Source organism: Episyrphus balteatus, chromosome 2 (genome assembly GCF_945859705.1).
Source record: "Episyrphus balteatus chromosome 2, idEpiBalt1.1, whole genome shotgun sequence".
Taxonomy (NCBI): domain Eukaryota; kingdom Metazoa; phylum Arthropoda; class Insecta; order Diptera; family Syrphidae; genus Episyrphus; species Episyrphus balteatus.
The window spans coordinates 105,707,163-105,729,243 of NC_079135.1; the positions used below are offsets into that span (position 1 = coordinate 105,707,163).

The window sequence follows — 22,081 nt, forward strand, 5'->3', positions numbered from 1 at the left end:
ATAAGTTATCTTAATTTCGATTTTTTTAACTTTTCCTATAATTGTAAACTGAATTCCAAGTAAAACGAAAGATGCAAAAAGGACTCCAATGTCCGATTGGATTTTATGCTATGTATAAAACACCAATTTATTTTCAATAGCAAATACTTACGTCTTTTCTCCATAAAACAAACTGTGGTTACCGTTTACTAATAAAATAGTTCCACTTTACCCAACGAATAATAAAAAAAAAAACACAAAATTTACAATATATATCTTATCATTTCTTTTTTTTTAATTCTAGCAAACAAATAACTATACATTTTTTTTTTAAATAAAAAAAAATAATTAAGAAAAGAAAAAATAAAAATAATAATTAATAAACAACTACTAAATCAAAAGTCGTTAAATAAAAAAAAGGAAACAATTTTTTTTTTGTTTTAATAAAAATATATAGAACATCATTTTGGTCACTAAAACAAATGACTTATAATCGAAATTTTTTTTTTGTATTTGTATGTATATGTGTGTGTTTGTGTTTATGTGTGTGTGAGTGAGTTGAAGATAAAACTATTCCGTTTAAATATTTTATGAAAATAATGGACTGATTAAACTGACAATAAAAATAATTACTTTTTTTTAAATTCTATTATCTTTTTTTTTGTTTGTTTTGTTTCTGCAAATAAAAATATTACAATGCACATAATATAAATATAAAATTTTAATGTAGCTACAATTAATGGAATTTTATTTTTTTTTTTTTTATTTTTTAATTTAATTTTTTTTCTTCTTACAATTTAATTATTACTTTTTTTTGTTATTTTATTTTTGTAAACAACGACAACGACGACACGATGACGTTTTAATTTTTTATTTTGTTGTTGCTTATGAAATGGAATTGTTCATGTGTGTGAATTTAAAACTGCAATAAACTCTTGCGGTGGTATAAGTTAAATATACAGAAAAATGGGAAAAAATAATTTATGCATAATTTAGGTTTTTTTTTTAATATATATTTTTTTTTATACATATATAATATTATATATATAATATATATAATATTTACTGAGGAAAAAAAAAACAAAGCCTATATTCAAATGGACTTTATTATTATTAAAATAACTTTAAGTTAAGTTTGCTTAGCCTTTGATAGGACAGCTTCAGATTTGGAAGATTGTATCCGCTTTTCACAATACAGACTGCCAATTGGCTTGGACAGTGAAGCGGCCAGACTTTTTGTAAAAGTTAATTGACCGATATAGCTTACAGCCGCAGTCGTCGTGGGGTTGGGGGGGTTATTGGTCGTGTTCGAGCTTGTAATAGGTGTCGACGCTGTTGACGATGGTTGACTTTGACTCTGATTTTGGCCAATCACAATTGCAGTTATTTGTGATGAAGGATCACCTGTCGTCGTCGTCGTTGTCATTATTGTTGGACATGTCGATGTCGGTGTCGGTGTGGTCGAGTGAGGAGCCTCTTTTTTTCTTCGATCAGTAATAGGAAACTTATTTTTTGTACAACTCAAATCCAATTCGAGGGTATAAAAGCGACCTCTGGTGAATTTTTTATTTTCATTTTCAATAACAACTGCAGGCTGTTTGGTTAGGATACAGCTGCAATTGTTATCAATTGTTTTATTATTGCTGGCAGTGTTATTTGTTGTTGTTGTTATTGTTGTTGAACTGTTTAAAAAATCATTTTTTAAAACAGCAGTTTTCGGACTTATTAAACTAGATTCATAAATATTATTAGTTTTACTGTTTGCGGCATGATCGTTATTTAACGGTAACGGTGTGGTGTTTATCGTAGTAGTATTTCGGCTATTGGAAGGGTTTATTGATGATGTGATGGTTGTTGAGGATGAATTTGTTGTTGTTGTTTGATTTTCTGACGGCGATAATTTTGAGCTAAGTGATTCAATTAAATTCTCACAGCTGGTCTCATAGACACTTTCAAGGGGTGGGGATTTTATGTTTGGCTTGTAGGATGGAAACCAGCCGCCGCCGCCGCCGGAATTTGTTGGAATCACAGGTGGTGTCTGAGCAGTTGGTGTTACACTCGGAGACGATTGTTGTTGTTGTTGTGGTGGGGTAGTGTTGTTAGTATCATTCAGAGATGATGGTTGGGAGGAGGAGGATATTTCTTCACCAGGTTCAGTTATTTGCCTTAATGGCTTCGGAGGTGATTCTTTCAACTTTCGAGCTATAATATCACTTGGCTCAACGTTAAAACTTTCAAAATTCAAGTCTAAAAAGAGCTCTTGCAAGAAGCGTCTAGCATTCATGCGATAAGTACTACGTCCTAGGAATTTACAAACTTCAGAATACAGACAAATATCCTGAAAGGATTCTGGTTGTTTTTGTTTCAGTTCGAGTAGAGCAAATTTCGATTGCTTACTACTCACTGGATTAGCTAATCGCAAGACATTATATAAAATCACTGTTGTAAGATGATCTGGCATACTATCTTCACTGTGAATGCTTTCAGGTGAGTTAAATGATACTTCAGAGAGTTGAATCGATGAGCTTGGATAGGATTTAAGCTTCTTATTAAATAAGCAGTTATCACTGCATTTATTTGGCTTATTGTTGTTCGTACGGGAGCAACGTAAGCAATTACTGCGATTATGTTTGCCAATCCATTTTGAACGTTTACTCACTGAGGAAACGTCGGAGAAATTGCTTATTACAGAACTTTGGTCACACTCGTTGATGGAGTCATTGAAAAATTGCTGTTTAACTCCCATTAAATTGGCATCTACTAAATCTTGATCTTGTATGTCACGCGAAACGTATGTGGTAGTCATGTTACGCGTTGGAAAAAGATCAAGAATGTGTTTTGGAAGGCAAATTCCTAAAAAAAACAAAAATTCCATCATTTAAAAAATCGTTGCTTAAAAACTTTTATGAAACCTTTACCTGAGTAACAAGGGCCTTTTGAGTCATTTTGTAAGAGGAACTTTGGTGCTGCCAATGTTGGTAAAGGAACTTGAAGATCTTCAACAGTGAATTGTCTAGAAAAAAAAAAAAAAACGTTTGAATACATTTTAAATCTTTCCTTGGATTCTGATTAAAATAACTTACGAATAAACATTAAGCGAAGTATGACGGTCCAAACTTCTAACTTTAATCTTACGATGCAAATCACTAATTGAAGATTTTCTTTGACGAAATGTTGCATAAATTTCATTGCGATCTATTATTTCGGCAATTTCATCGGCTGCCGATTCGGATAGAACTGGTCGACAATGCCGTCGGAGGGTTCTTAATTTTGCATAACCCTCAAAATCCAAATGGCTTATGGGTGTTTGTAAATATGATGTGCCAATAATTGACGTTCGTCGAAGAGGAAGAGTTAGTCTGGACGGGATATCAGCGAGGTTAGACATTGAAGGAATCGGACTTAATTGGATTTGTTGGAAATCTCTGCAAAAAAACAGAATTGTATTTTTCTATCGTGTCAGTTTTTATTGATTAAAAAACATACCCAACAGTAGTTCGAGCTGGTACCGATTCACAACTGCTTACACCAGATGTATTCGAGTCAGTACATGAATTACGACGTATCCTATGATGATGTAAATGTGTACCAGCTATTAAACTTATAACATCAGTTGTCTTCGATTCAGATAATGATCGAGTGTGTTTGCCAGGACGAGTGAATGTTGGTTCGATCATTGTTTTTGATTGTGTAACGCTTCCTACAATCTGAAAAAAAAAATTGTTTAAATATTGATTTGGTATGAAAAGCATGAAAAATATAACTTACCTCATCTTTACTATCACCTTTACTTTCACCTGTTGTTGTTGTATCATCAGCTAATAATAAATTCCAATCACTTCTTGTGTAATATGATCCTTCAATTTGATCATCTAAACTTGGATAATTATATGAAGGAACATCTTCGCAGGGATGCCGTACAGGTGTAAAATTATTTGATATCCAGTCTTCAGGTTGATAAACAGGCCATATTGTATTTCGATCGTGTCGAACACACAGCCAATCTAAGAGAAATTAATGTCAGAAATTGTAATAATTGTAATATGTTATTGATATTGTAATGGACAACTCAAAGCGACTAAAACAGACAGAAAAGCACTAAAGCTGAAGCTATGTAATTAAAGAGCATCGTGGAAGTTTTTGAGTGTCTTGGACCATCTCTATAATTCAACAATTTCTGCGTTTGAGAGGAAATCAACGAACCATTTGGAATTAGAAGTGGGACTTAAAAAAGAATGAAATTCGATTCCCTTATTATTTGCCCTATTCATCGATGATTTAGAAGGGGTTTTACAAGGTGTGTGTGACCGTGTTTCTATGGGTCTTTTAATAAACACTCATGGAGACCGAAATGAAACGTGAAAATTTGGAATTTGAATTTGAAGCTGAAAACATTAAAGTCGTTAATGATAACACCGAGCATGGTGTGCGCATATCTAGAAACTTGATTTCGAAAAATTATATGGTTGATAAGTTGGCCAGATCCAAACACGCTTTGAACGCAAAATAGAAGATTATAAATCGAAATATCGTATTATATCACGGGGTATCTAACCGACCTCTAATCACCAGTTTTAAAACAGAAATATTTTCCGGACAGGAATGATTTGGAAGATATCTATGTGAACTATGCAACCTTACACTACAAGAAAATGCGCTCAATTTTGTTGGAAAGTTTCCTGTTTTGGTAGAAACTAGAAGGTTTACATTTGGACAAAACTATTTTAATGAAGAGGAAAGCGTAATTGTTTAAAATGAAGGTATGGGTTGGGAAGCGGGAGCCATGTTAAAGAAATGATAAAATTATTTAAACTTGTATGAAATAAAATCATTTGAAATCCTAACAAAAAATTTGTTTGTTTAGGTACCACCGAAATGAAGCTTTTTTAATATATAACAGTCAGGGTAGTTAGAGCTGAATTCATAGCCGTTACCAAAGTCGAGGTTTTTCTCAAGTGAATGTTTTGCTACTTCAGTTGCCCGTAACGCCAGTGAACTAAGGGTGATTTTGTTCACTAGAAGTTGAACATAACTTGGGGATTTTTATCTTCAACTTCTGAATTTTGTTTTGTTCACTCAAAGTTGACGTTTTCAACTTTCGATTTCAAACTCGAGAGTTGATAAACTTTCGGTTTTCTCAACTTCCGGAAGAAGTAGAAGTTTGCCAACCAAACTTGAGATTTTGCTTCGAAATTAATTTTTTTCTGTCAAAATTTAATTTTGCTGTTATTGTGAAAACAAAATTAATGTTCCAAAGTAACGAAGTTTCGAAAAAATAAGCCTATTTTTTGAAGAGGAATCGATACAAAATGTTGCATCGCTAATTTAAGAGCAAATTCATAAACATTTTTTATAAACAAAACAAAAACCAAAACAATTTTTAAAAAATTGAGAGAATTGCATTATATATTTTCTTATGTATTTTAATAAAAAAAAACTTTAAATAAGAACATTCTATTCACGAAAATATACAAGTATACAATATTTTCTGGTGGTATTTATCTTGCAATAAGGAATTTTTCAGGTTTTCTTTTAATGATTTTTTGATAAAAATTTCTGCTTAAGATTACTGTCGACGAGGCGGACGCTAGAATGTTTTCCACTTCCATCCAATTACATTTACTTTAGTTCAGTTATCATTACGCATTTTATATTTCTTTATAAATTAACCATGAATTCGAATGACGAAATTGATTTGATTTGGATTTTAGACTTTTGAAAAATTCGTCATTTTGAACACCAGCAATGCAAAATAATACACAAACTTTAATAAAATTCGAACCAATGACGTAAAACATTCAAAATATGATTTTAAGCTGTCAATATTTTTGTTTGTTATCACAAATATCCCAGGGATATTTTAAAAACTAAAAGTTAGCCAACTTTTGTTTTTTAAACTCGAGAGTTAAGAAAAAAATAGTGAACAAAATAGATTCTAAGGCAAAACATTTGTTTTGCTGCTTTTTTTGTTTAAAGAATACAAATTTAACTTACTTAATTTAAATAAACAATTAGCTCCAGCTGTTGTACATCCTATTAATCCAAGTACACTAAACGCTGTCGCTCGAATTGAATAAACTTCTGCTTTCGTTGCCAAGTATATAATTTTTTCATATATTCTGTAAATAAGTCAAATGAAGATTAATTATAAAAAAATATAATTAAAAAAATCATACCTTGGGAAAGACTCTAAAAACAATTCAATACCATTTGAATGTGTCGAAACATGCCCCAATGCCCATAATGCTGATTTCAATTCAAGACAATCATTTTCGTCATTCATTTTTGCTTTGTTTAAACAATCCACTAATCCCGGTAAATCAGCAAAATTTTGCAATGCCACTATACCCTGACTAGTCTGTGCCAGTTGTCCATATAAATGCGGTTGAATATAAGGTGGAATAACAATGGGTCTAGTTGAGCAATTCCTTCGACTATAATAGCCATCTTCGTTTTTGATGTGTAATGTTAAACTGGAATGCGTATCAGCTTCAACCAGAAGAACATATCTGTGAGAGCAAACAAAAAATATAGAAAATGTTTCAAGTTGAGTTTGAAATCTTCTTACCTTTTATTGTAACCATTCTTCCAAAATTCAACTTCTTCTTTGATTTTCGCCTTACGGTGATTCAGTCCACGATAAATTGAATAAAAACGTGACATAAGAAGACGTCCTACATCACCGAGTGGCTTAAAATTTGGCCAAATGCTAACAAGTTCTTCCAAATAATTCTAATAAGAAAAAAAAAAAAGTTTTATTTTAGATGTCCTGTTCGTCAGCAATATTAAAAAAAAAAAATACCTTTTCATAACATGCTTCATCAAGAGCATCAACAGCTGCTAAAACAATGCTTCGCTCTGAGTCTTTAGTCTGATTAATTAAAAGTGGTATACCCCACACTTCGAAATTTGGTATCCTAGCTCTAAGCAATACTAACAAAAATTGCGTTGAATAGAGACGACCACTTCGAGTTTTAGCCGATGTCAGTGCTTTTTCGAGAATTTTTCTCGTATAAGATTCGAGTCCATAGTCTAGGCCTGATACAATAAGTTTGACATAACAAACATGATCTGTACTCGAAACCAGAGTTGTCAATCTTTAAAAGAAAGAATACAATTTATTTCTTCTTTTTTTTTTTTAAATGTATCTAAAATTACTGTTCAAAAACTGCAGTATTTGTTAAAATACTAATTCCTTTCTCCTGGCGACACATTCGTCCAATAAAAAGAAAATACTGTTGGCACATTGTGTTATTCATATGCTGAGGGCTAAAGAGGCAGTCATGAGCTCTATTTGATGTTGTTATTGCTAGCAAGTGTTGACTTATATCCGAAAACAAATCCGTTAGCTGCCGCATGCTTTCCAACTAAATTATAAAAAATATTACAAAATAGAGGTTTCTAAGAGCAGATCAGTTAAACAAGAAACCTCATTGCTAGCTAGAAGCCAATCAATTAAATCGAGACCGGCTGTAACATAGGCTGGAACTGTTCTACCGTGCGCTAAGTCTTGATGTGAGAATCGATTGCTACTTGGCTTAAAGTAATGTACAATTCTCTTGAGAAATCTAGTTTTACTATCGTCAAGTTTTCCAATTGCATCCGTCTGACAGAAAATTCTTGGTTAAACATGAACCTTATATTCAAAATTTAGTAAGTCTTACTCTTAAAATAGTTGTAACTATTTCCCAATCCCAAGAATTACCATCAGCCAATACTAATACATTGGAATCCTTAGCTAATCGATTAAATTCACGCATATTTTCAAAAAATTGACGAAATTTTTTCTTCTTTAAGCGAAAACTTGAACGTCTCATGGTAGTTGTTGGAAGTGAATGAGATTCATCAGTTCCAGTTCCACCACCGCTAATACTTGACGATACGGAATCTAATCGACGCCTTTCGGAATTATCTTCGGCAAGTGCAGCAGCATTTCCGGTAGTTGTAGTTACTTCATAGTTGTTAATGTCTCGCTTGAAAAGTCGTGTATTTATAAGAGCTTTAAAGTAAGATTAAAAAATAAAAACTTTGAACGTTCAAAAATTTAAATCAAAAAACCTCCTCCTTGGATAATGCTATCGAGAAACAAACTACATGACACAGGTCGGTTACGCAGCATTTGATGATAGTTTTGTAGAGCTGATATTGAGGCTGTGGCTTGATGGTTGCCCTGCGTTGCATGTGTAACAAGTGTTGGTAGCGCTGGATATGTACTACATATATCGGCAGGTAAATGAGTATGCATTAGATGAAGGATTTTTCCTAAAATCATAAATATATTATTATAAAATTACTTTTATATGAATTTGAAAAAACTTACCAATTAAAACTGTTGCACGAACCGAAATGAAAGTATCACTTGATACTATAACTTCGACAAGTGCATTTAGTAAACCTGTTTCCAAGAAGCAATATAATAGTAAAGCTAGGTGCTGTTCACATATATTGGGGGCACGACTTGCAAGACTAGGTAGTATTGAACGTCCTTCCATTGCAACAAATCCATTGCTTAGTAACCAGGTATCCTAGTAAAAGTTATAATTTATTATTTAAAATGAAATTGAAGATGATCTATCTAAACGTTTTGTTTACCTGAAAATCTGAAGGATCTACCGCTGATAGAGCTACCGAATATTCATCAGTCCAAATGGGTTGCGGAAGACCCAAAAGTTCGTATAGCAAATCCAAAATTGCTTTCTGCAATGGAAGAATTTTTTATTTAATTTCTAATTGGACAAAAAAAAAAACAAAGTGCGTTTTCAAGAGAGGTGAGGTAACAATAACGGTTACTTTATATTGGAAAACTGAAGTATATATACAATTATATAAAGTACACCATCAACTTCAAACATCAACTGATACCTCCTAGCGGGCTTTATAAAAGTTTCATAAAGTTTTACGTAACACTAACACGTAAATTTAACCCCGAGTTAACTTTACTGTTTTCTTAACTTAACTCTAGATCAAGTTCTACTCTCTAATGTCGTTTTCCAAAATTATGGGAGTGAATCACTCCTTTTTCGTGCAATTTTGGAATTTGTTCACGAAGAATTTGGCAAGTGGAGTGATTTGACGTTTGCTTTGCATGTGTTTGTAATACGAAATAATGAATAAAATAATAACTCAATCTTTTAAATTCACTTTTAGTGATTTTTTACAATACTTTATTGAATTTTTTTTGTAAATAAATATAATTTCCTTCACAAAAAAAAGTTAAACAACCACCCAACAATTTGACAAGCAGTCCATGAAGTCAAATGTAGAAGTATTGGTAATCACTCCGTCACTCCTTCAAAATGTTGGGAGTGAAGAATTCACTCCAAAAATTCACTCCTTTTTCAATTTTGGAATTTGAAATCACTCCTTTTGGAGTGATTATATAGCTAGGAGTGTCACTCCTTGAATTTTGGAAAACGACATAAGTTTTCAAGCATTTCCGCATCCCTTGTTTTATTTGCTTCTTGAGTTAATTGGAATTAACTTAATTTGCAAGCTTAGTTCAGCTCTCAAAAACTGACCATATTCGTCTTTTATTTGTATAAACAAGTTTGAACAACGTAAAACAAAACAAACACAAATAACTTTACGGCAAATTGAACACTTTTGGATCAACTGTATCCCAGGAAGGAGAAGCGATTATGTTCCAGAACCACGATCTGACAATAGGCTCAGTCAATTTACTCTAATTTGAGGTTCAGAAATTTCAAAACACCTTCCTCTCAAGATTAATATAGAAAGTATAACAAATCATTTAGTCCACTAAGGAGGGATGAAATTTAGTAGACCCCAAATTGACTGAACAGCATAACTGTGCAAAGAGCCCTTAGTGCTTAAAGCAGCACTTACGGTAAAGCAGAACTGAGTAGAACTGGACGACCACAAGTAAGTAACTACATCATGTCAAAAATGCATTTAGTTACTGGGGATGCCTCTCAAAAATGAAGAATGAAAAAATAAGTGATCTTCAAACTTAAGAGGAATTCGATTGCAGGCTGAAGTTCTTAAGATAAGGATTATGTGTTTTAAATCGAAAACCAAGAGATACACTCGAAGCATTTAGTTGTCTCTGCCACGCAAAATAAAAACTTGGATATTTATTTCGTAGTTTTTAAAACCAAAATTGTCAAAACGATAACCCTCAACGTGATCGTCATACACTTGCTCTCTGTAAATCAATCACTGTCGTCATCGTTATTTGTCTTCTGTAGTTGTCCGTCATGTCTTATTATTTCTTCTTCTACTTTCTAAATTGCATACTTTTGTATAATTAGTAAAATAAAACAATACCAACAAAACATAAATGGTTTGCATTTGGTCTATCACAAAAAGCACTGAGATATAAAAGGGCACCACATTCTAAGCTCCGTTATTTTATGTTTTATGAAATTGTGATATTTTAAGTTTTGTGTCTCAGACACCACCAAACGAGACCTTTTGTTCAATGAAAAATATAGCGACGCCTTTAACTTTACAAGGTCAAGGAATAAATGATGGTAACCCAAGGATATCGAAAAATTAGGCGCGATAAATCATCACCAAAGCAACAAAACTTTTGATTTCGAAAAATGTTTACGACAAGGGTATCGCCTTGTTCATGGGTTATTGTGTGCCTTTTGTCCACTTAATTGCTGGCTTATGCTGAGAGTAATGACATCATCGATAAAATTGAGCCCTTCGTAATGCCTTACAATTTTTTTTCAGTTTATGATCGTCAACTTGGATTTCATTTTAGTTAACATAGAACATTTTTAATGTAGTACTCCGTGGTACAATCGGGTCTGAATTCGATTCCCAGCTTCCAACATCTAAAATAAAAATATTTTTGCCAGGGTTACTGCCTCTTGCGAGGAATTGACAAATAAATTGTTATGAAAAAGTGCATCTCTGTTTAGCACCTCGGACTCAGCGGTAAATTGTAGGTCACTCTAATTCTTGTAAATTAATTACACGCACATATGGAGAGTTGTTAGTTACTAAGCCTGACTCTTTCGTCGCATGTATGACATGTCGTGCCAGAAAGTGTTTTTATTTTTTATATCGTTTTATTACTTTTTTCAAACAAGTTTTTGTTATGTTAAGTTATGTTTATTTTTCTTGTTTGATTTTAAGCTTTGAAATACCATTTAACTTAAGCCAAACATATTCGGGGTTATTTCTATTATTTTGTTGGCCTTATTTCTTTTTTTAAATCGAAATAAAGCCAAATTTGTGTAAATTCGTTTTGAAAGACGAAATAAGACCAAATTTGAAATTTGGTGTTATTTCATTTGGCATTATTTTATATCACCGTCAAAAACTTCACTCTATCTGAATACAAGTTCTAATAATTTCCACAGTTCTTAGTCAACTATTTTCTACCAACAGTTTTATGCCAGAATTTGGCTGTTTTAATTTCTATAACTTTCTTCTAAATCTTCTCACAGGGATTAACAAATTATTGCGAACTTACCCTAACTTCTAATTGATTTAAATACAAAACATCAACTATAGCTTTTAGTCCTGAAGGGTTGCTGGGATTGCAAAATTCCAAAGTTCCAGCCCAACTGCGTAGAACAGAAAGCAATGCCAGTCGACTGCTTGTGTATCTTAATTCACGAGCATCTCTAAAAAATTCAAAAACAAAAAATAATTAATAAATGATCTTTTAATCAGTATTCTACTTAATACTTACTTATTTTTATCCATTATACCCAATCGATAGGTAAAATCGCAATATGGTGCCGCCAAACAATCTAATCGAATACCAGAAATATTTCTTGTATTTGGCCATTCAAGCAAATGCAACAAAACGCCACATAAGCTTTCAGCTATTCGTGGATTGTGACATTCCAATACATTTCTGGTAATTGCACCAACACCACCGCATACAACCATTAATGTCGGATTTAAAACACCGAATTCACATAGCGTCGCAAGGCAAGCCCTTAGCATATTGTCGCTATCTTCGATGCCATTATTCGCCAATGATACCAAACAGCGAACAATGACAGGACTCACATCTTCTGGTGATATAGCGAGAATTTTTCGAACCTAAAATAAAAGTTATTTGAAAATCAATTTATTGAGAAATAAAGAGTTTTAAGGGTTCTTACCAATTTAAGGCCCTGAACTCGTTCGTCGTCATTTCTCAAAAGTACATCAATACTCCGGCAAACCAAATACGGCAATTGCAACGAATTAAATATTTTAATGTCCTTTGGCGTTAATAATACATATCGGATAGCTCGCAGACCAGCTGCTCTAACTTGTGTAAATGAGTGTATAAGTGACACACTTAAACTAAAAAAGATAAACAAATTATTAAAAAATGTTGTTTTATTTTGAGAAAAAATAATAATTACCAATATAAAAATTCTTCTGTTGTAAAACCCAATTGTGATATTTTATTCTCTTGAAAGAGCGTTGCAAATCCATTAAGAAGAAACAAACGTTTAGCGTCTCTTGTTTCTTTAATGCACAACGATTCATAAATTTCAAATGCATTTTCTGCTGGAGATTTTTGTGGATCCAAACGAAAATAGTCTTCTGGTTCCGTCGAAACTGTAAGAAAATTGAGAATGTTAAACGGGATTCAAGAATAATATTGATTGTTGTTGATCGTTTCTGAACGATGTGGGTGATGGTAAGGTTTGAGGGAAGATGGTAATTCAAGGGCCAACTGCGTTGAAATGTGAATTACTGCTGGACAGCGTCATTTTGATACTAAAATTAAATTAAATTTTTTGAGATGGCCTGATAGCGTTTGGTTCCAGAACTATTTGGGGTCTACTACGTAATACGAAGAGAGCGGCAAGTAAATTATATTGATGTTAATTAATTATTATAGTCACGACAAAGAACGATTTTGATAAGGACAATCCCATTAAACGCAAAAGAACATTTTTTGAGTCATTCTGCCGGGAGACGCAATAATGATATTTAAACGAAAATGATAGTTAAACATTAGACATGGACTGAATGATTTCAGCCTTGACAAATTCAAACGCAACGATCGATTGAGGAATTATGGACGAACATTGTCTACCGAAAACCACATCAAAATGCATCTTGGTATTTGAATCCTAAAGAGTGGTAGTCGCAAGGGGAAAGATAACAAACTTCTTGTCATAATGGTTGGAATCTGTAAGTTGAATTTACTAAACTAAGGTACAATCAAGGGCACTTCAGAAGATCTTTTAAAAACTGGTCACGAAGAGACTGTCACAGATAACCCACGTCAACGAACTATCTTTTAAACTTGCCAAAGAACTTATAGCTGACGAAATCCTTCCAGATACTCAATGGGAGAATTTTACAGTTTGCCTCAAAGGAGTGTTCAAATTAGATGTTAGTATTTACTTAGTTTTAATTAAGAAGCTGTTGATTTTACTTCGAATGTATTAAAACTTTATAACCAACATTACTATCGACGTGATAGTAAAATTGTTTATTTAAATGGGAAGACAATGATGTTTACAATTTGGTCGGAATTCACCAACGAATAGAAACTCGATTTAGTAAGCTGATCTACAATAAGGGGGACTCTTTCCACTGTCCGAAATTAAAAGGTTTAAATCTTCAAACCAACGCATATAAAATGCTTGTGACTATTTTGTGTGATCGTCTTACACTTTTTGAAAACAAACTGATCGAGACCTAATTTGGTAAATCACCCATCGATCAATTTCTTAACACTCCGACAAATTTGGAGAAAAATGAAATCAATATACTAAACCTTTACCTTATTAATTTTTAAGGCTTCTATGATAGCATAAGGTTGAAGAATTGTCTAAGTCACCGAGAAGTATTCTAATTCAGAAAGAATGATAAAGGTGAAAAGTGTTCTCCTAAGACTAGAAGTTCGAAGATGAAGAAAAACTACCGAAAAACATGTGATCAAGATATCACTTATAATTTCGATGTGAATCTCTGTTTCGATATCAGATGAATGTCAGTTATAGAAATCCTTAGAAATACCCTCCATTTTTTTTTTTTTTTTTTTTTTTCAGGATAATACCTGCTAAATAAACAAACACGGCTGCAACAGCTTGTATGATCTAATATATAATATTATTTTTTTCATTTCACTTCATTTTTTTATTTAGCAAATTAAGCTATTTACAAAACTATTTTAAATATAATAATAATAAATAAATAAATTATAGAATTTCCATAAATGGGATCCCAGGGTATAACAATTGATCTACATTGATCCAATTATAATGGTAACTTGACTGTCAGCCCAACAATCTAACCTAATCTATTCTGTGTCGATGTGTGATCATAAGTAAGACAATTTTTAGAAGGTCAGTTATTAAGAACTTAAAAATATTGCTCATACCTACTGTCTGACCGATGGGTTTTTTCTTAGTCAACAAAAACTTTGTTAGTAATATTCTTGGAATTGTCATTTCTTAAGTGGATTGGTCACATGATTTTTCAAAAGGTAAAAAAGTTGATTTGCAAACATTTAAATGAGAAAATGAAATCTATTGCCGTTGAGTCATTCAGACTCAAATAACTAAAAAACCCATGGCGCAAAACAAGACTTAAAAGCAATTCACTTCTCAAAGTGAAGCTTTGCTAGAAGGCTCCTGGTACTCTTGTAGAAATGCGAGTTGCAAAATTTTCTAAAATGACCTTCATTCCAGGCTTTTGACTGCAATTGAATTGATAAATTGTGGAAATTATTTAAATGTTTTTTTTTTGTTTTTAGAGAAAAATCTACAAAATCTACAAGGCAATAGATTTGGCAGAAGAAAACAAAAAAAAACTACAAACTAGGCCAAAACACTATTAACAATTCAATTGACTAAAACAACAATAACAAAAACCAGAACAAAATAAACTATTAAAAATTGCAAGTGCATACAGTATAACTGCGGAGAAAGAAAGGAAGTAGATTATAAACACGGAAAAATAAAAACAACCCATCAACCGTTCCGAAACTATACCGACACCGCCAACATAGTCATTCAAATGCTACAATACCATGCCACATAATTTTACGGAGCATGTCTTTATTTCTTCTTCCTTCATATTTTTACCATAATAATACTAGATACTCTCTACGTCACCGTCATCGTAGTCATTGTCATCGTTAAAAACTACAACAACTTTGCCGATAATGTTCCAATTTAACTAACCAATTTTTATATTTTTTCCACCTTCGTCACTGGTTTTTGGCAATTATAAACATTTTTTTTTTAAAGAAACTCATCATCATCATGATTGTCATGAGTCACACGGGGGAGAATGAATGTTTGCGTAATTGCAGAAAAATAAAAAACAAACAAATGCAATTCAAGTCAAGGGATTCCTCCAGTTCCAAACCAAGGAACCAAATTGTCTATCTTAAACAAAGCAATAAAATGCGTGTTAAACAAAATAACAACACCCAAATAAAACGACTTGGAAAGGATTCCCACTAAAACAGGGGCCCTATCTACACGCAAATTTCAAAGAGTTTATCACTGTCGTCGATGTCGCATTGTCGTCGTCATGATCCTAAATACAAACAAATCCTAAACTAAAGAAAGCATAAATTTCTATTTCGATCTGTATTTAGTCTAAAAATAAATTGATACAAACAAATCACGGGTTGTTTTTTAGATGAAAATAAAATAATATAAATTTAGTCCAGTCAAATTAGCTTAAAAAAGGCCAAATAGCCAAATTAATTAGGTAAAAGCTGAAAGTTGATGGAGACCTTAATTAAAAAGGCATACTATTGAGTATAGTAAAAGTCCTGACCTCTACCTCCAAGGCCGAATCGGCAATTTTGACAAAAAAAAGCGCCATTTCAGTTTTTCCAACATATCTTTGTTATTTGCAATACGATCGTAAAGATCTAAAGCTTAGAAAATTCTCTACAAAAAAAATCTTATTAATTTTTTTCATATCTTAAGTAAACGCAAAAATATTGTCACTTGATAGTAGAAAATCCCGCCATAGGACGACCCACCATCTTCGTTATATCAGTTGGGAGTTATATTTTCTTAAAAAGACAGTATCTAAAGAAACAGTTTGCACATGGGTTGCCTGGCGACATCCTGTCAAGATAAAATTCAATTTAAAAGTTTATGTATTCAGGAATATAAGAATTTTGTCGTTTTAGTAGGGTAAACTGAGGTGAATTTAGAAAAAGGTCAAAAAGCTATTTTCTTAATAAAAAAGTGATAGAAAAAAGATTGATACTGAAATCGATAGATATTGTTAATAAAGTCACACATACAAATAAAAGTTGTAAAGATTCTGAGTTCAAATATATGCTATTTTTCAGGAGAGCGGTTCAAAGTTTTTTGATTATGTTTTGGTTATAACTTTTTTCTTACTTTATAGATTGCTGAGCTGAATACAGGGCTACCTTTGCGCCTCCAAAGAGGCGTTTTTTCTCTTTTTTTCACCCTTTTCCCTCCTCTTTTTAAAAACTGTCGAAAAATCCCTCTTTTTGAAATTTTGGTTCCTCTTTTTCCTCTTTTTTAAAATAATGTACGTTTGATTAAGAAAAATGGACATTTTTTGGAAAATCAAACTGACTTATACCACTTACAATTGTAAAAAAAAAAATATAGGTACGTAGGTAACTGTTGTTTAGTGCTGATTTGATTAAATAAGGTTATTTTTGATAAATTTTGTGTTGTTTCTTGAAGAAATTACGCACAGGTTATATTATTCGTATTACGTTCATACAATTTTAATTTTAAGAAATTGTGTTAAAAGGTTTGTGTTGCGGTTCGGGAAAGTCGCAAATAAGATATTTCGTGTGACTGTCGTACTTAACTTATCTATTTTCACATATTTTTGTTTGGGCCTCTTTTTTTTATCAAATTCCTCTTTTTTGGCCTCTTTTTAAAAATCTACAATCAGAAATCAGAATTTTTTATAAGCTTGCAACCTTTCGAGATATTCCCGTTATAAGACCTCAATAATATTTGCTACTTTTTAAGCATTTCCCGAGTATCTGTATCACCGAAACTATAGCTGCTAGAAAAAAAACTACGGGCAGATTTTTAAATCAGCGATGCCAAATTCTTTAAAATCAGTTTAGAAACATCATAAACAAATAAAAGGCTCAAATATTTTTCAGTAGAAAAGGAAATAATATGTTTCTTGTAAACTTATTCAAACTCTTGCAACGGAAATTTTTTTGGTCGGTGCTTGTTCTTTTTTTTTTCAGGGTTTAACTCTATTATTTTTAATCCATCATTGTAAAAGTATTTGTAGTTGATTTCGTAATGTTTATCACAAAGGTCAAGGGTATTTGGAACAGCAGAACAAGTTGGAACACTTGTTTAATTTTTTGTTTATTTTTTTAAGAACATTGCCTTTTTTGAAAGATTATTTACTTGTATCCATGGCGTAAATTAATTTGAAATCACTCGTTCTCAAGTCAGCTTATAGTTTTATCTCAGTAAAATTATATTTTTAACATTGTTTTTCGAACATTTAACGTTTGTACTTACTAATTTCATGGGATTTTCTTGGAAGATCATGTATTTTTCTTGCCCTAAATGCCAAAATTATTTTTTTTTTCAATAAACTTTATCGCTGAGTTAGGTCAGGAACAAATGTGTGCAAAGTTCCACCCAGACCCAGACATAAACATAGTAAGGGCTATTTTTTTCACTATTGCTCAACTTAAAGCAAACTCTCGAGTTTGCCAACTTGAGAGTTGACTATAACTCGAGAGTTAAAACGCAAGTTGTAATTTCTTTCTATTCACTAATTATTTTCTCAACTCTCCAGTTGAAGATCTAAAGGCTTGGCCACACCGAAGGGTATGCGGTAGCGGTACGGGTAGAGGTAACGGTACTTGTATGAAAAAAATTCCGAACTGACATATCAACGTTCAGATGTGGAATTTTTTTCATACAAATATCGTTACCGCTACTCGTACCTCTACCGCATACCCTCCGGTGTGGCCAAGCCTTAAAGTTGGCCAACTTCAAGTTTGAAAAATATCCCTGGGAAATTTATGAAATATGAAACAAAAACTGTCATTTATTTAAATTAAAATTTGAATCTGTCATATCGAAAGCATATTTTTATATTCTATTTTATGTTTAATTTTTCGATTTTTGTTTGCTTTTTCGATTTTTGTTTGCTTTGGAATATTAACTCGTTAACACAATAACTGCCAACAAAATTTTGACAGAAAAATTAAAAAAAAATCTGAAGCAAACTCTCTAGTTGGGTCGGCAAACTTCTACTTTTAAGGGAAGTTGAGAAAACGGAAGTTGATCAACTCTCGAGTTTAAAATCGAAAGTTGAAAACGTCAACTTGGAGTGAATAAAAGCGAATTCGGAAGTTGAGGATAAAAATTCTCAAGTTATGTTCAACTCCGAGTGAAAAAAATTGTATATACTTATTCCTATTTTAAACTGTTCGGTAATAGGAAGCCAATTTTAATGAGTTTCCTTTCTCCGTACACTACTGTTTGGAACTATGCAACTGCTACAAATTTTCTTTATATAATATTTTTTTTTTTAAATATTTATACAAATTTATAAATACCTATTTAAACAAAATAAATAATTCATTTCTTCACTTCATTTCTCCTCCGAATACAACCCACATCAACCAGCCGGCAGATGTTGGAGCTTGGTCCATTTTCTTCACTCGGAGTTGAACATAACTTGAGAATTTTTAATATACAAATTCTCAAGTTTTGTTCAACTCCGAGTGAAGAAAATGGACCAAAAAGGGCTCAAGAGTCACTGCCGAGCTTCAATGTGGTAATGTACCAGTTTAAAAGGCAACGAACATTGGAAAATTCCTAGGTGAGAAAAACAAACTTCTGTGGACTGTTGAGTACGTTCTAAAAAATAAAGACCGTTTTGGTTTTATACAAATGCATTGCGCAGATATGGAATTTATCCCTTCGACCCCAAAGCGGTCGACCATATAAAATGCATCCATAATAACTTTCTCTAATGTGCCTACCAACCAGTTATTAGAATGCACATCAAACGCCACAAAACGTTCATTTTAAAACCGTTCTTAAAGTTGTATCGGAAGCACCGAAAAAATTGAGCCCATTGAAGAGCCAGAACCATAAATGATATAGGCCCGTTTCCTATTTGGTTTATAAATACATAATATGTATAGAACACTTTTGTTAACCTTGAAGGTTCCATATTTTTGTTATTTAAATTAGGTAGTTGTAAAAGAGTTTTTATCTTAATAATAAAAGAAAATTGTAAAAATTTATGTTGTTCGGAATTAGGCACCTAGTGTTCGGCTTCTGGTGAAAACGACATGCCTTCGGTTTTTATTTTTTTATAAGAAAACCTTTGTACTCATTGACAAAATTTTATTTTTTTATAATAAAGTATTCTTACACCTTTCTCCATTAAATAATTTTTTACAGCGCTTTTACTTTTGAATTTCTGTTAACTGTTCGGATATTGGTACATCTACCCTACGAGATTAACCAAAACATCTACTATTAGTAGACTACCACCTCCAATGAGACAGGGCTATCGTTGTACTAAATCTCTCTATGTCGTGACTATCGTTATGTATCGTTGTTTTGTTTTGTAATACGAAATAGGGCCCCTGGGCTAAAAGGCCAGGGCCCCCAAAGAACTAGCTGCGCTACTGATCAAATAACTTATATTTTTATTAAAAATCGGTTGGAAATTCACGAAGCAAGAGTATTTGTAATGTTTGAAGGTTTAAAAAAAAAACGTTTTTTGTCTCTAAATCCAAATTTTGGAAATATTTTGAAAAACAAGATACCTATGCAGTTTTATAATATGGAGGGCTAAGAACTGAAGTGATCCAAGTCATAAAATGTGAATTCGGTGATATAACAAGTTAAAGTAAATACGTTTCCATTGAATCTTATGGTGAATATTTTTTTTCCAACAAAAGACAATTTGAATCGAAATACTTTTGGATCAAACTAATGAAAGATGTTAGTAGAGTCAAACCTTGCGCAAATTTTGGCAATTCATAATTCATGGATCTTTACTTTTTTTTTATAATTAACGCGCACTAAGGGGAGTTAAATACCCTTAATATGTTAAACACAGTGCGAGCTTCAGGAAAATAGGGAGGGATATAAAACGAGAAGCCGATGCACATTAGTTTTAAAGCTCTGGACAATAAAATGGCAGGGAAAAAAAAGGCGGGTAATATATTTCACATTCTTGTGGTGCGGCTAAAGAAAGAATCTCTGTATTTGACGGTACGTCCGAAATTGGTCTCAAGGGTAAACTGATGACCATTCCTAGAAGCGCTAGTATTACGGTTAAATTTTTTCATCTGAACATTGTTTATAAAAATAGCGATAAAACAACGAGAAACATGACATATTACGTCGGTGGTCTAGGGACGCAATTGTCTCAGTTATCGATCTATCATCTATCAATTTAAAAATCACGTTTTTGTATTCTGACCAAGAAACTCAAATACGTTATCGAAGCACCTGCCCAGATGTGACAATGGTATTTAAGTTTTGGTCGAATGTAAGCTTTATAGATTACAGCTAGATCAGAAGATGAGAAGAATTTCTTGCATCTTCGGAGAAAACCTAAACATTTCGCAGCGTTTTTGGCGACATCGAATATATGTGTTCATTCCACAAAAGGTGGTTTGTTACACTCATACCGAGAATGGAAAGTTTCTCAGTTTCCTCGATGCAAGTGCTACTCATTGATAGTGGCATGGGTGGAAGGTTCCGTTTTAATGATAGTAAGCAGCATTGTGTTTTTGATGCATTAAATTCTACACAATTTCTTATTTCCCATTGAACAATGCTGTCAAGATCAGAATTTAATGAGCTTATCATATTTTGTAGTTGAAGTTCCACATCCGAAAGACTTGTTGTGTAAATCCTCAAACGAATATGAAAAACTGAGGGTACTATCATCAGCGAGACAATTAGAAGTTTCAGAAAGCAGATCATTAATGAAAATGAGGAAGAGAGTCGGAGACAAAACGGAGCCCTGGGGCACACCAGCGTTTATTTTGTGGGTTTCACACTTGAAACGATCCAATACGACTTGTATTGAACGGCCCGAAAGGTAATTTCTAATCCAATAAAGAAGAGAATCATCGATACCAAATGCATGCATTTTCGATAAGAGAGCTTGATGCCAAACTCTATCAAATGCCTTTGAAATATCAAGCGCAATAATCTTACTTTCAAATCTTTCAAATCTACTATGTTCAATAGTATGCCTTAATTTATGTGTCCATCAATTTTTATCTTTTACCTAATTAATTTAGCTATTTTTTGCTAATTTGACTGGACTAATGCGGCAGTGGGCTAGAAACAAATAAAAATAAAAAAAAAAATAAGAAAATGTTTACACCCTGCGCGTCCTTCAATGATATTGTGCTGTGCTCGCCACCAAACCAAAACCAAACGACACCATCATCACCACCGTCGTCGTCGTCACCGTCACTTATTTTTTTTTTTTTTTGACCATCCTACGCACTTCACTTCGATTTCAAACAACACAAATAATATTTTTTTTTTGTGTGATTTTGCAATTATACAAAAGAATTAATTCATTTTACATTTTTTGTTGAGGGGGGACACAAAAATATTACCAATTTTTTCTAGGTTTATTTTTTTTTTATGGAGAATTTATGTTTACCTTTGGCACGAAACTTCCTTTTGCCTATTCGCCAGCTAGAAGCCATTTTCACTCTTGTCCTCACTCAAGAGTGTGTTGAAAAAAGTTGTAAAAAATAAATTTTATTTATTTTTTATAATATTTGGATTCTTTTTGTGATGATGATTGGAGGAAGAAAAAAAAAACTAGTAAATCGACGACGACGAAGAAGAGATTTCTTCGCATTCGCATTGCGGGGTTGTATCACACACAAAATAAAATATAAATTTTTTTGGGGGCACACTTTTATTTTTTTTTTTTTTTGGGTTGCGTTTCGAGACGCGTTTTTATTTTGTATTATTCTTTTATTATAATAAAATTATTTGAAAGAAAAAACACTTTTATATATTTAGTAAAATATTTATTTATTATTGAGTTTATATTTTAGTGCGTTATACCGAAAAATTTCCATTTTAATTTTTTTTTTTATTACGAAAAAGATTTTTGGTTGGTTCTTTTTTTTTTTTTTTTTGCTTTTTACTTGCTTCTTATC

The 22,081-nt window shown here is 32.4% G+C and overlaps 1 protein-coding gene across 1 annotated transcript; it reads right to left on the reverse strand.

The window, feature by feature from the left end:
* Positions 1–1,069: 1,069 nt before the first annotated feature.
* On the reverse strand, positions 1,070–22,032 carry LOC129910084 (rapamycin-insensitive companion of mTOR). Its single transcript, XM_055987345.1, has 20 exons — positions 21,571–22,032; positions 12,321–12,519; positions 12,072–12,258; positions 11,651–12,009; positions 11,429–11,582; positions 8,572–8,676; positions 8,300–8,504; positions 8,038–8,241; positions 7,644–7,978; positions 7,409–7,585; positions 7,138–7,346; positions 6,782–7,076; positions 6,548–6,711; positions 6,156–6,488; positions 5,974–6,098; positions 3,748–3,983; positions 3,466–3,686; positions 3,063–3,404; positions 2,898–2,992; positions 1,070–2,832 (listed from the first exon to the last, which is right to left on the reverse strand). The coding sequence occupies exons 1-20, from the start codon at positions 21,614–21,616 to the stop codon at positions 1,109–1,111; spliced, it is 5,715 nt and encodes a 1,904-aa protein (XP_055843320.1). The 5' UTR covers positions 21,617–22,032; the 3' UTR covers positions 1,070–1,108.
* Between the last annotated feature and the right edge of the window lie 49 nt (positions 22,033–22,081).

Coding starts and splice junctions, on each gene's coding strand:
- LOC129910084 (XM_055987345.1), bottom strand. CDS start 21,616: ATGGCTTCTAGCTGGCGAATAGGCAAAAGGAAGTTTCGTGCCAAAG. Junction 8,505..8,571: donor TAGATCCTTCAGATTTTCAG/GTAAACAAAACG, acceptor AACTTTTACTAG/GATACCTGGTTACTAAGCAA. Junction 2,993..3,062: donor ACTTCGCTTAATGTTTATTC/GTAAGTTATTTT, acceptor TTTTTTTTCTAG/ACAATTCACTGTTGAAGATC.